We start from the raw sequence: 10244 nt of genomic DNA, 5'->3' as shown, positions 1-10244 counted from the left end.
ATCAGTGTTTCTAACTCAGACAGACTGCAGGTGAGAGCACCGATCAGTGTTTCTAACTCAGAGACAGACTGCAGGTGAGAGCACCGATCATTGTTTTCTGTACAAGTTTGTAAGGGTGACTCCCTGCTCCTCAAACCAAAGTTGATGACGTGTTATAAATTTTTCAGTGTCTATGTATTAAATATATGTGTTCCCATGTTACCAGTTCACTGCAGCTGGGGGAGATGCCAGAACTGCTACACCATCACCCCACCCCCTCCTTTCGCACTACACCCCAACCTCCCCAGGATTTTTGTATCTAAAGTTTAACTTTGTATTAAACGTATTGGTAGCATGGTCATAATCATAGGTCATAGGCTTGTGCAACTTGCTTGCATGACTTAAATCCACCGGCGCGTGCTCAGCCTGGGTGTCGGTGAGGGAGGGGCTGCGTCTGCTCCTTTAGTTCTTATAATTAAACAACAATAACAGTAAAAGACAAATATTTATGTGTCCCAGATTTTAACAAAGATGTGTGTCACTGTTTACTTTTTTACTTCAAAACTCACAAAGTTCTTTCTGTGAGAGTCAGTTTCAGGTGTTTGTTGTTTATCATAAATATCTGCAAAATTCAACTTTACACAGTGTTTTAGCAACAACACGGTGTTGTGGCTGTTTGGATGGAAACTTGATTTTTATTTAGAATCTACAGAGAGGTAACTACTGTGATAAATGTAACTTAATAAATGATCAGATATGAAAAATAAATAATATTGTATTACTGCATGAGCCTATAAATATCCTATAACTGTAATGCCTTTGAATAAAGTAGACGTTTTAAAATCTCTGTCTCTCAAATATGTAGTGGGGGGGCAAGGCTTGGATAACCTGTAGGTCTAGAAAAAATTTAACTTAAAAATAAGTTGTGAGTACCTCTGTAAAGTTTGTGGACAACCAAAATTTTGGGGACAACCAGATTTTGACAGAGTTTATCTGCTGGACAACCTGACAAACTTATGCATGTCTACCCCTGCTTCTGTTAAAGACCTGACTGCGCATGTGCACCTAAACAACCACTGCAACAGAACTACCACATCATCATTAGTCAGCTTTTTTAAAGAGCCTCTAAAATGTGCAGTGAATTAATTAGATAGTTGGATTCAACAAGGCATTATTTTTATTCCAGTATACTTCTGATTCAATGTGTTTCTTTTCACAGCTGCAGGCGTTTATTTACTCTGCTGCATGATTTTCTCTACATATTTTTAACTCCTGTTTCTTGCAGGTGCTGTTTTATGCTCCTACATATATTCTCATAAATTCTCATTACTAAGTTTTCTTCTGTCAGACTAGTGGCGTGCCTTTTATCATATCTGTCTTCTGCCTTGATCTTTATCATAATTCTCCAACACATTTTGTTAAGCAAATCTTTTGTTTTTGTGTTGCAGCTCACTCGAGTTTCTGTGGAAGCATGAATGTGAAGGATCTGGTGACAGCAGATGCATCACATCTCAATCTCAATGGTTCCTTGTGTAAGTACCCTCCAAAAGCTTCTGTTACTCATGATGAATGTGTTGATGTGATTGACAGAGTCAATGATATGCACACCCTGAGTCAAGATGTGTGGGCAGAGGTTGTGTGAACTGGTCAGCAGTCTGTTGACTGTTGAAGCTGCAGAGGATTCTTTTAGTCCAGCGTGCATGAGAACCTCCTGCAGGGCTGTAGCTCTATGCCACATAAGAATCAGTCTTACCAGATATTATTTTAAAATATGTTTTTGTTTTGCAAATACTAAAACAAAAAGGGGTGCATGACAGAATTGGGTTGAGCTGCTTCAAACAAGATTTTTTTAAATGAACCGTTAAATAAAGCAAACATTACTGAAATAGCCTAAATATTTTTAAATTAAAATATCAGTTTGGATCTGACAATAATCACCTTTATTGTTGATTTAGTGAAACATTTTCTCTGTAAAGTTGAAACGGTGAAACATTTCAAACACTAGTGAAGTAAAGAGGCAAAATGTTGAAAATAAGACGGAGAAGCAGTGATTTTATTTCCCATAATGCTTTACATCGTGTGAACTTTTTGATACATGTAATTATTTTGTTATTGTTTCATCTGCTGATAATTTGTAAAACTAACACTAATGTGTTGTTTGTTTTAATGTAAATGATTACATTTGTTCAGCCTTTTTTCTTCTGCTTGCTGTTGCTTTATTTTGGCGCACAGGTGATGACTGTAAAGGGAAGCAGGTTTCTGACGTGCACGCGGTCGTCCACATGCAGTCCTCCAGGTCAAAGCGCCTGGTGGGGGCGCTGTGGAGCATCTTAGTTCTTGCAGGTTAACAGTTTTAATGCTGATTACATCTTTATTCATATATTTTCAGTGTGTGATATTGCTACATATCATTGAAAGTCATTTTTAGCTGTGGTTGTGTCTCTAGTTTTACTTTCTTTGATTTTGTCTCCAGGTTCGTGCCTCTTGCTCCCGGCTCACTGCGCCATGAGCGCAGGTAAAGCGTTGGGTTCAGGAGTTGGAGCTGCAGCACAGAGGGTTGGTTTATTCCTCTGGATGCTCCTGGCATCTCCAGGTTAGTGTTTAATATGTTGCAGTCAATGCATACCATTTTCCTGAATCTGTTTTTGTGTGTGGTTTTTTTTTTGTTTGTTTATTTTTGTGTTGTTGTTTTTTTTGTGTGTGTTTTTTCCTGTTTGTCCAGTTAAAGCTGGCAAAGGACTGCTGTGGTTTCTGGCTAGAGGATGGTACCAGCTCGTATCCCTCATGTCTCTCCTCAATGTCTTCTTCCTGACTCAGTAAGACTCTTTGTTGCTGTTTTTTTATCCTTAACTCTGCAACACATTTAGGATCAATTTAAGATTGAACTATTTAAAATTAGCATTTATAATTTATTAGTTTATAAAAAGAATAATCAGATATGACTGAGTAAAGGTGGTTTTGTTTACAGACATTTGTTGTATTGATTTTACTTTACATTCAGTTTCAACTTCATGCCCATCATCATGTTCTGCCGTGCACCTGCTTCTCCATTAGAACTATTTTAAACACTTTATTTTAGTGATTTGTTGCTTGCGAAGCTAAGACACTGAAGATAAACTAGATTTATTTGAGATTTATCTTGTTGGCAAAAATCAAGGAATGTTATTCTTTATTATCTGCTAATATTGTCTGTCAAGTTAAATTATTATTGCATGGGTTTAAACTTAATGCAGTCACAAAAGATGCAGATAATGCACAAATTTAAGGTGAAATGTATTCATGGCCAGAACATATATATATTTTTAGTTGGTGTAAGCAAAGTCAAATGTAGCAGGCATTTCTTTTGAATTATTCACAGTTGGTTTCAAATGTTGATAAATGAGCATTTTATAACAACCATATTTACCTTTTTTCTGTAAGGACTTTCCAATAAACTTTTAAAATCAATTTGTACTTCTGCCAGTTGTACATCATCTGATCCGATTGTGTTTCTGTGTTTCAGATGCTTTCCCAGACTCTGGAAGCTCCTGTTGCTACTTTTGCCCTTTTTACTCCTCTTATGTAAGTTTGTTAGAACTTGTAGGGGACCTGTTATTTTGCAGATGCAACCCATTTACTCTAGTGAGTTAATGTAGAGGCAAATCTGTCAGTGTGGAGGCTGTGAATGTTATAACCAGCACACATCTCTGGAGTACGCTACAAATCCAGCAGCACATTCAGGTCAGCCTTTTCAAGGCTCATCTCTAATTCAGACCTGCTCTGATACAAAACATGTTTTTTCTTTTCTACTGATGCGTTTTATATTTAATGAAATATTAGAAAGATCTTTGTATCTGCAACGTATTTTAACCTTACATCCTAAGTTTGTTGCAAGTACGCTTTAAGTTGATATTCTGTTTCTTGTGTACAGTGTTTTGGTGGTGGGGTCCGTCCACGGCTGCCCTGTTTGCCTACCTCCCAGCTGTAAACCTAACTGAGTGGCGTTCTGCATCTCCCTTCACTTTCCTGTCTAACTTGGCGGCTGTTCCAGCTGCTGTCCCTGTATCGGAGTCTGCTATGAAGAAGACTCCATCCACCCCAGCCTCACGTGCAACAGTAAGTATCACTAACAGAGAAAACTCATGACACGATCTCTGTTCTTCAGTTTAATGAAGAGAAATGTGAGTCCGACTCTGACCTTTTCCCATCTTTCCCGCCCGTTACTTCTCAGCCAATCTTTCCCCCTGTGGCCATCTCTGGTGCAGACTTGGAGCGTCTTGAACGAGTCGAGCGCCAGCTAGCGCTGCTGTGGGAGCGAGTCCAGCAGGGAGACCAGACGCAGGATCAGCGCCACCAGGACATTTTGGGTCTGTACAGCACCCTGAGAGAGCAGCTGCACACTCGGACCGAAAGGGAGAGCTTGGAGGTGTGGGCGTCCTCTCTGCTGGAGCAGCGACTCGGCTTGCTGCGTGGAGAGCTGGAGCAGGAGAAGACGCACACAGCACAGGTACGTGGAGGTTCATAAACATTGATCCTGACAGTTTGATGGCTAACTAAAGGACATCTTGCTTTGAAGATCTAACATCATTCTGCGTCTTCAGGGTGCAGAGCAGCAGGAACGGCAACAAGAGACTCAGGCAGCACGTCTGGCTGATTTAGAATTGCTGCTTAAGGCTTTGGCTGCCAAGACTGAGGTATGTACTGCTGATTCACTGTGTTTTTACTAAGGAGAGACAAAAAGCATTTTATGCATGTTTGCAGAAAACACAGGAACTGTGACAAGTTTTATTATCAGTCCAAAGTCGATTTCTAAATGACACAAACAGAATTTAAGTTTTTGCTGTTTGTGTTTCAGGAGATGCAGCAGAAGCAGCAGCAGTATGAACGTGAGAAGGACAAAAGAGAACAAGGGGTCATCACACCTGCAGCAGACACAGCTCCTGTCAGGTAAAGAGAAACTATTACGTCCTCATATCCATATGAAGACAGATGCTTGGTTTTGTGTGAGGTGGCAGTATTGTTTTGTGGGTAGGTTTCTGAACGCTATTGTTATTAACGTGTAGTTTTTGTTTTTTCTTAGTGTGGGTGTGAAGCAGGAGGACCATGATGCTTTGCTGGTAGAGGTGCAGAGACTGGAAGCAGAGCTGAGTAGAATCAGAGGAGACCTCCAGGGCGTTCTTGGTTGCAAGGGCAAATGTGAACAGCTGAGTACACTGCAGGAGACGGTAATGATCCCAAACCTTTTCTCAACTTTTTGTTTGTGTATACAGAACCAAGTTATTCTGGTATTATTTTTAAATTAACTATGGCTCCGTCTTATCCTTCCCTAGATATCAGGTCAAGTGTCCTCACAGTTACGGAAAGAACTACAGGCTCTGTTCTTCGGCGGCAGCGAATTAGGAGAGGAGCAGGGTCAGGTACCTGAGTCTCTGATCCACTGGCTGTCCCAACGCTACGTGAGCACATCTGACCTGCAGGCGGCACTGGCCTCACTGGAGCTGAGCATCTTGAGAAACATCTCGCTGCAGTTGGAGCTCAACCAAGTCCAGACGCTGGGCGAAGCCGAATCACGAACCAAAAACATTGTTCAGACGGTAACTGGGACTGTTCGTCATGCTTCTGCTGCAGAGGGACTGACTGAAGAGGTACACATGCCACTTAACGTCTTATTCACTGAGGGTTTATGTCTTAACCAAATAATGAGTTCTTTTGAATCTTGTTCTGTGTTCTACACCCCAGCATGTGAAGCTGATGGTCCAGAATGCTCTGAAGCTGTACTCTCAGGACCGAACTGGCCTGGTGGACTACGCCCTGGAGTCTGGAGGTAAGAAGGAAACTTGCTCATCCTGCACCTTTATCCAGGCCTGTAGTTAACCCTGCAGGGATTTACAGGGATTAACAAGATGGCTGTGTAACGTTTGTCTTACGCAACAAGGATGAAGGCATTTACAGGTTCAAGGACAACCTGCAAAACCTCAGCCTGTCTCATCAGGCGTCTGACAGTCTGCTGACATGTTTGTGGTTCTCACAGCTGCCCCGTTCACCCAGACGTTCTTATTTTGTTGCGTAGATACTTTCATGGTAATTCAGACTGAACCATGCCACATATTTAGTTCATATTGTTTATTTTTCATTTTTTAAGCAAGAAGGGGAGAACCTGAACTCTTTGTTAAAAATTTTGACTTCAACGCAGTAAGAAAATCAAACAAGAACTTTAAATCTGGTTTATTTAGGATTCTGGAAATATTTCATTACAACATATTTTGATGGGATGTCATTAATTTCCTTTTAAGTATTTTATTAAACAATCGGACTCCTCCTGATCATCTCTCATTGAGCGTTGATTGTCTGACTGAACATTAAATGTGGGTTTGAAACCATCAGGTATTGTTGTGTATTGTTTATAATGTGTGTGTGTGTTTTTAGGTGGCAGCATCCTTAGCACCCGCTGCTCTGAAACATTCGAGACAAAGACTGCCCTCATGAGTCTGTTTGGTCTGCCCCTCTGGTACTTCTCCCAGTCTCCACGGGTCGTCATCCAGGTGAGCCTCACCATCGCATAACTAGAGAGGAGAGCGAGGACTGATACTCGCTCGTTCAATAATGGCTGTGTAACAGATACAATCAGTGTTCAAGTCTTGACCTCTGCTCCAAAAGTAATTTCCTCCACTTCTCCTCCATCAGCCTGATGTGTATCCTGGTAACTGCTGGGCGTTTAAAGGCTCCCAAGGTTATCTGGTAATCAGGCTGTCCCTGAGGATCCTGCCCACATCCTTCTGTGTGGAGCACATCCCCAAAGCTCTTTCTCCAACTGGAAACATCACCAGCGCACCACGCAACTTCACTGTTTTTGTAAGAAATACTGGCGCAAGCTATTAAAGTCACATTTTAATCACATCTAAACATCAATGTCTACCGATTCACTGATGTTTTCCATCTTCAGGGTCTTGATGATGAGTACCAAGAAGAGGGAAAGCTGCTGGGGCACTACACATATGAAGAGGATGGCGAGGCACTGCAAATCTTCCCGGTTAAGGTAACTTTAGAGGAACTTTCTAACCCGTTAGAGAAACAAACATCAATGTTGGTCAGCGTTTGGTAATGGTTCTTTTCTTATCTGTCAGGAGAATAACGACAAGGCCTTCCAGATCATCGAGGTACGGGTCCTGTCTAACTGGGGTCATCCAGAATACACCTGCCTTTACCGCGTCAGAGTCCACGGAGAGCCGCGTCCTGAATGAACCTCCTTACATTCTAATAAACAGCATTACACTCTGTACATAGTTCTCACTAGCTTCTTTAAAACTCAGAGGGCATGACGACGCGAACCCTGCCAACGAAAGCCATTAAGACAGAAGTCGTGGACGGTTAAAGCAGCGTGCTGAGATGGAATCATGAACGTGTTTGCAACGATGAAAGAATCTGAAAATTGGTTTCTGGAGTATGAAAGAAGAGGAATAGAAACAGAAAAGCTAAACATTTTCCTTATCATTGCACTGAATCAGTTCTAAGGACGTCCAGCTTCCCCTGAGCAAACAAACCTATCCTCACTGCGTCAGGAGGTGAACACTTGAAACTGAGGTTACACACTCATCTCAACTATCTTTTCACACACACACAGTCTGTTTTGATTTTTTTTTTTTACTATCGTTTTTAGGATCAAAACCACTTTCTCTTTGCCTGAAATGCCATCTAGGAGTCACTCATTTTGTTGCTGTCAAAATATTTGCAAAGCCATGGACAAATTATGTTCACTAGCCTAGTAAGATTTATTTTCTAGAGCCTGAACATGCTGCCGAAGGACAAGCTTTGAATGTTTGATCAGACGGAAGCAAGTTTCCTTTAATCCTATTAAACCACTGACCAGAGCTTGATGTGATGCAAGCACTGGGAATCCCTTCACTTTGTTAGTGATGAAATGTGTGTCTGATTATGAACAGACACAAGGAAGAGTGCTGCAACTCCTGGACAATAAACTTTCACATACATCATGGATGTAGACGAGTGATTCTTCCCTGACTGAGTCCCGTGCAGGATCTCAGATCACACCTAATAATGGAAGCTAAAATATTTGACTTCTCCTGTACACAAGTGTTTTATTAGCTGTTTTTTCTCTTTTTTTAGTTTACCAAAAACGTCCTCCTCACACAGGCTTTCCTCTCTGAAACCCAGAAAGAATGTAATTTGTATATTTTATTGTTAATAGTTGGTCCTTTATTATATCTACTTTCATCAGTGTTGCTTTATAAAAGAAAGAATCTTGTCATTAATATGATTATATTACTATTGTTTTACCATTGCTCATTGTGTTTGCTTCATTTTTTTGTTTTGGAGGGTTAATACCAGAGGATGCACTGCAACAACTTCTTAGACAAAAACGTTGTGGCATGAGTCTTATTGTATTTTTTAAAATGGGACCGTTGTTGTAATTATGGGTGGGTCTAAAATGTTATTTATGTGAAATAAATGTTTTGTTCACAGTTTTATTTATTTACAAGATAATTGGTGGCTGCAAATTATGATTGAGTTACTGCAATGTATATTTTGTTCAAAGCTGTTCAGTGCATTTTCGGAATATTCTTGGAGATTTTTTTTTTTTTTTTAGAGAAATGGCTATTTTTGTTCAGTCATGAGATGACTTAATTGCTTTGGAATATATTCCAATAAAGTGAATAAATTCCACTATTTTGACCTAACATGAACTACTGTATATCTTCCCTTAACCATAACCATAATATAAACTCTAGTTGGCTTATGTTTCCCCTAATTTGTTGCATTAGTTTTAAAACATTTAGTTGGAAAAAAATTCCTTTAATGGGTAATTTACATCTTCAGCTAATATGCATTACATAAACATTGCCCAGTTATATTTAAAACCTTTTTTAATTTTCCGACTAAGTATTTTGGATAAAAGACGAACGTTTCATCAGAAGATTCTGTCCAGAGGACCTGACTAAACCGTTAAACCTGGATTTCTGAGCATGCATCAGGACTTTTTTTTTTTTTTTTTTTTAATTCTAAGTGTTCTAAAATTTTATGCTTTCTATGCCCAACGTTTTGTACATTTATGCTGTGATTTATATAAACGTTAAATTGAGCTAAAGCAGTAAATTTAAATCTGAAAGATGTTAAAATGGACAAAATAAGAATGCAGCTTCTATAATTAAACGTAAAAACAAGTAAACTGTTTAAATCAAATAGAAAAAAAATTGCATTAGTACAGTCAGTATTAATTTGGTCTGAAGTTAGTCTGTTTCTAAAAATTTACTGAAGCTAACTAGAAATACTAAACACTAAAAATGTGAACAACCACTATGAATGTTACGCTATCTTCTGCCCTCTAGTGGTGACCAGTGTTACAGCAGAAAAATGAGCAGATCCAAGTGGCGCGTACTTTGTTTACACCGGAAGTTAAGTGACTACTTCCTTGGTAACGACAGTCCTTGACGACGGCTAGGCAGAACAATGGCAGAAATTATCGGTGCTAAAAAATCACTTTGGGAACAAGTTTGTGAAGGTAAAATAAAGAAGTACGTTTACGTTTCTACTTGAAAAAAAATTAAATGACTAAACTGTGGTTGTTATGGAGAATTTGAATATGAACAACCAAGTCCTCCCTGTGAAAAGTGGACAGATGGCATCTCGGTCAAACAACCTACAGCAGCTGAAGCTACACAGTCTACACAAATTTATGAAGGTAAAACTAATTCATTTCATCAAAAAAATAGCAGTCATTATAAATTGCATATTGTACGTAGTTGTGTTTGTGTTAGGTCCTGTCACGTGTTTCTTCCAGAAGACACTGTTTCCTGTGTTGTTGCCCGGCCTGGCAGCTTTGCTGACAGAAGCCAGGAAACATCGCTGTTTTGAGGTTCACGTTTCTTCACATACACATCTAACCAAAAGCATAACCCTAACCAAAAGCAAGCCAACAAATATTAAATTATCATGTACAAACTGCAAACATTACAGAAATCACCATCTGCATTTAACTATATGTGGCTCTACATTTGCATACCCAGAAGTTCATATTTTATATTTCATTTAATAACAACAAAACACAGTACAGTATGTTTTCATGTATATGTTGTTGATAAATCTGCACCATTTCCACAAAGGAAGATTTTGAATGCTGGATGTTTACAATTTCCAACTCATCTTTATTGTTTCAGAGAAAAATAACAGCATTTGTCCCCTGTGACTTCCTAACTGAGTGGCTCTACAAGTTAAGTGTCCTCCCACACACACACACACACACACACACACACACACACACACACACACAC

General features: G+C 39.6%; 2 protein-coding genes across 2 annotated transcripts in view; both read left to right on the top strand.

Annotated features, from left to right (window-relative positions):
• The window catches only part of sun1b (Sad1 and UNC84 domain containing 1b), a gene marked incomplete in the record, with an annotated part of 31786 nt that extends 23219 nt beyond the window's left edge, over nt 1-8567 (top strand). The window contains 16 exon segments of the mRNA XM_037688986.1: nt 1428-1511; nt 2212-2322; nt 2453-2572; nt 2702-2795; nt 3482-3540; nt 3890-4074; nt 4190-4465; nt 4560-4652; nt 4814-4905; nt 5039-5183; nt 5289-5603; nt 5698-5782; nt 6385-6500; nt 6643-6810; nt 6902-6994; nt 7083-8567. Of these exon segments, the coding sequence (XP_037544914.1) occupies nt 1428-1511; nt 2212-2322; nt 2453-2572; nt 2702-2795; nt 3482-3540; nt 3890-4074; nt 4190-4465; nt 4560-4652; nt 4814-4905; nt 5039-5183; nt 5289-5603; nt 5698-5782; nt 6385-6500; nt 6643-6810; nt 6902-6994; nt 7083-7199 (2153 nt within the window).
• An 824-nt stretch (nt 8568-9391) lies between these two features.
• Nucleotides 9392-10244, top strand: part of iqck (IQ motif containing K) — a 12592-nt gene continuing 11739 nt past the window's right edge. Inside the window, exons 1-4 of the mRNA XM_037688985.1 lie at nt 9392-9475; nt 9548-9655; nt 9732-9829; nt 10131-10183. Coding sequence (XP_037544913.1) covers nt 9424-9475; nt 9548-9655; nt 9732-9829; nt 10131-10183 — 311 coding nt within the window. The 5' untranslated portion in view covers nt 9392-9423. The remainder of the gene's footprint in view (nt 9476-9547; nt 9656-9731; nt 9830-10130; nt 10184-10244) is intronic.

Source organism: Nematolebias whitei, chromosome 15 (assembly GCF_014905685.2).
Source record: "Nematolebias whitei isolate Nwh7 chromosome 15, NemWhi1, whole genome shotgun sequence".
NCBI lineage: Eukaryota > Metazoa > Chordata > Actinopteri > Cyprinodontiformes > Rivulidae > Nematolebias > Nematolebias whitei.
The sequence above is the reverse complement of the archived record's forward strand: the minus strand, read 5'-3'. Positions and strand labels throughout refer to the sequence as shown.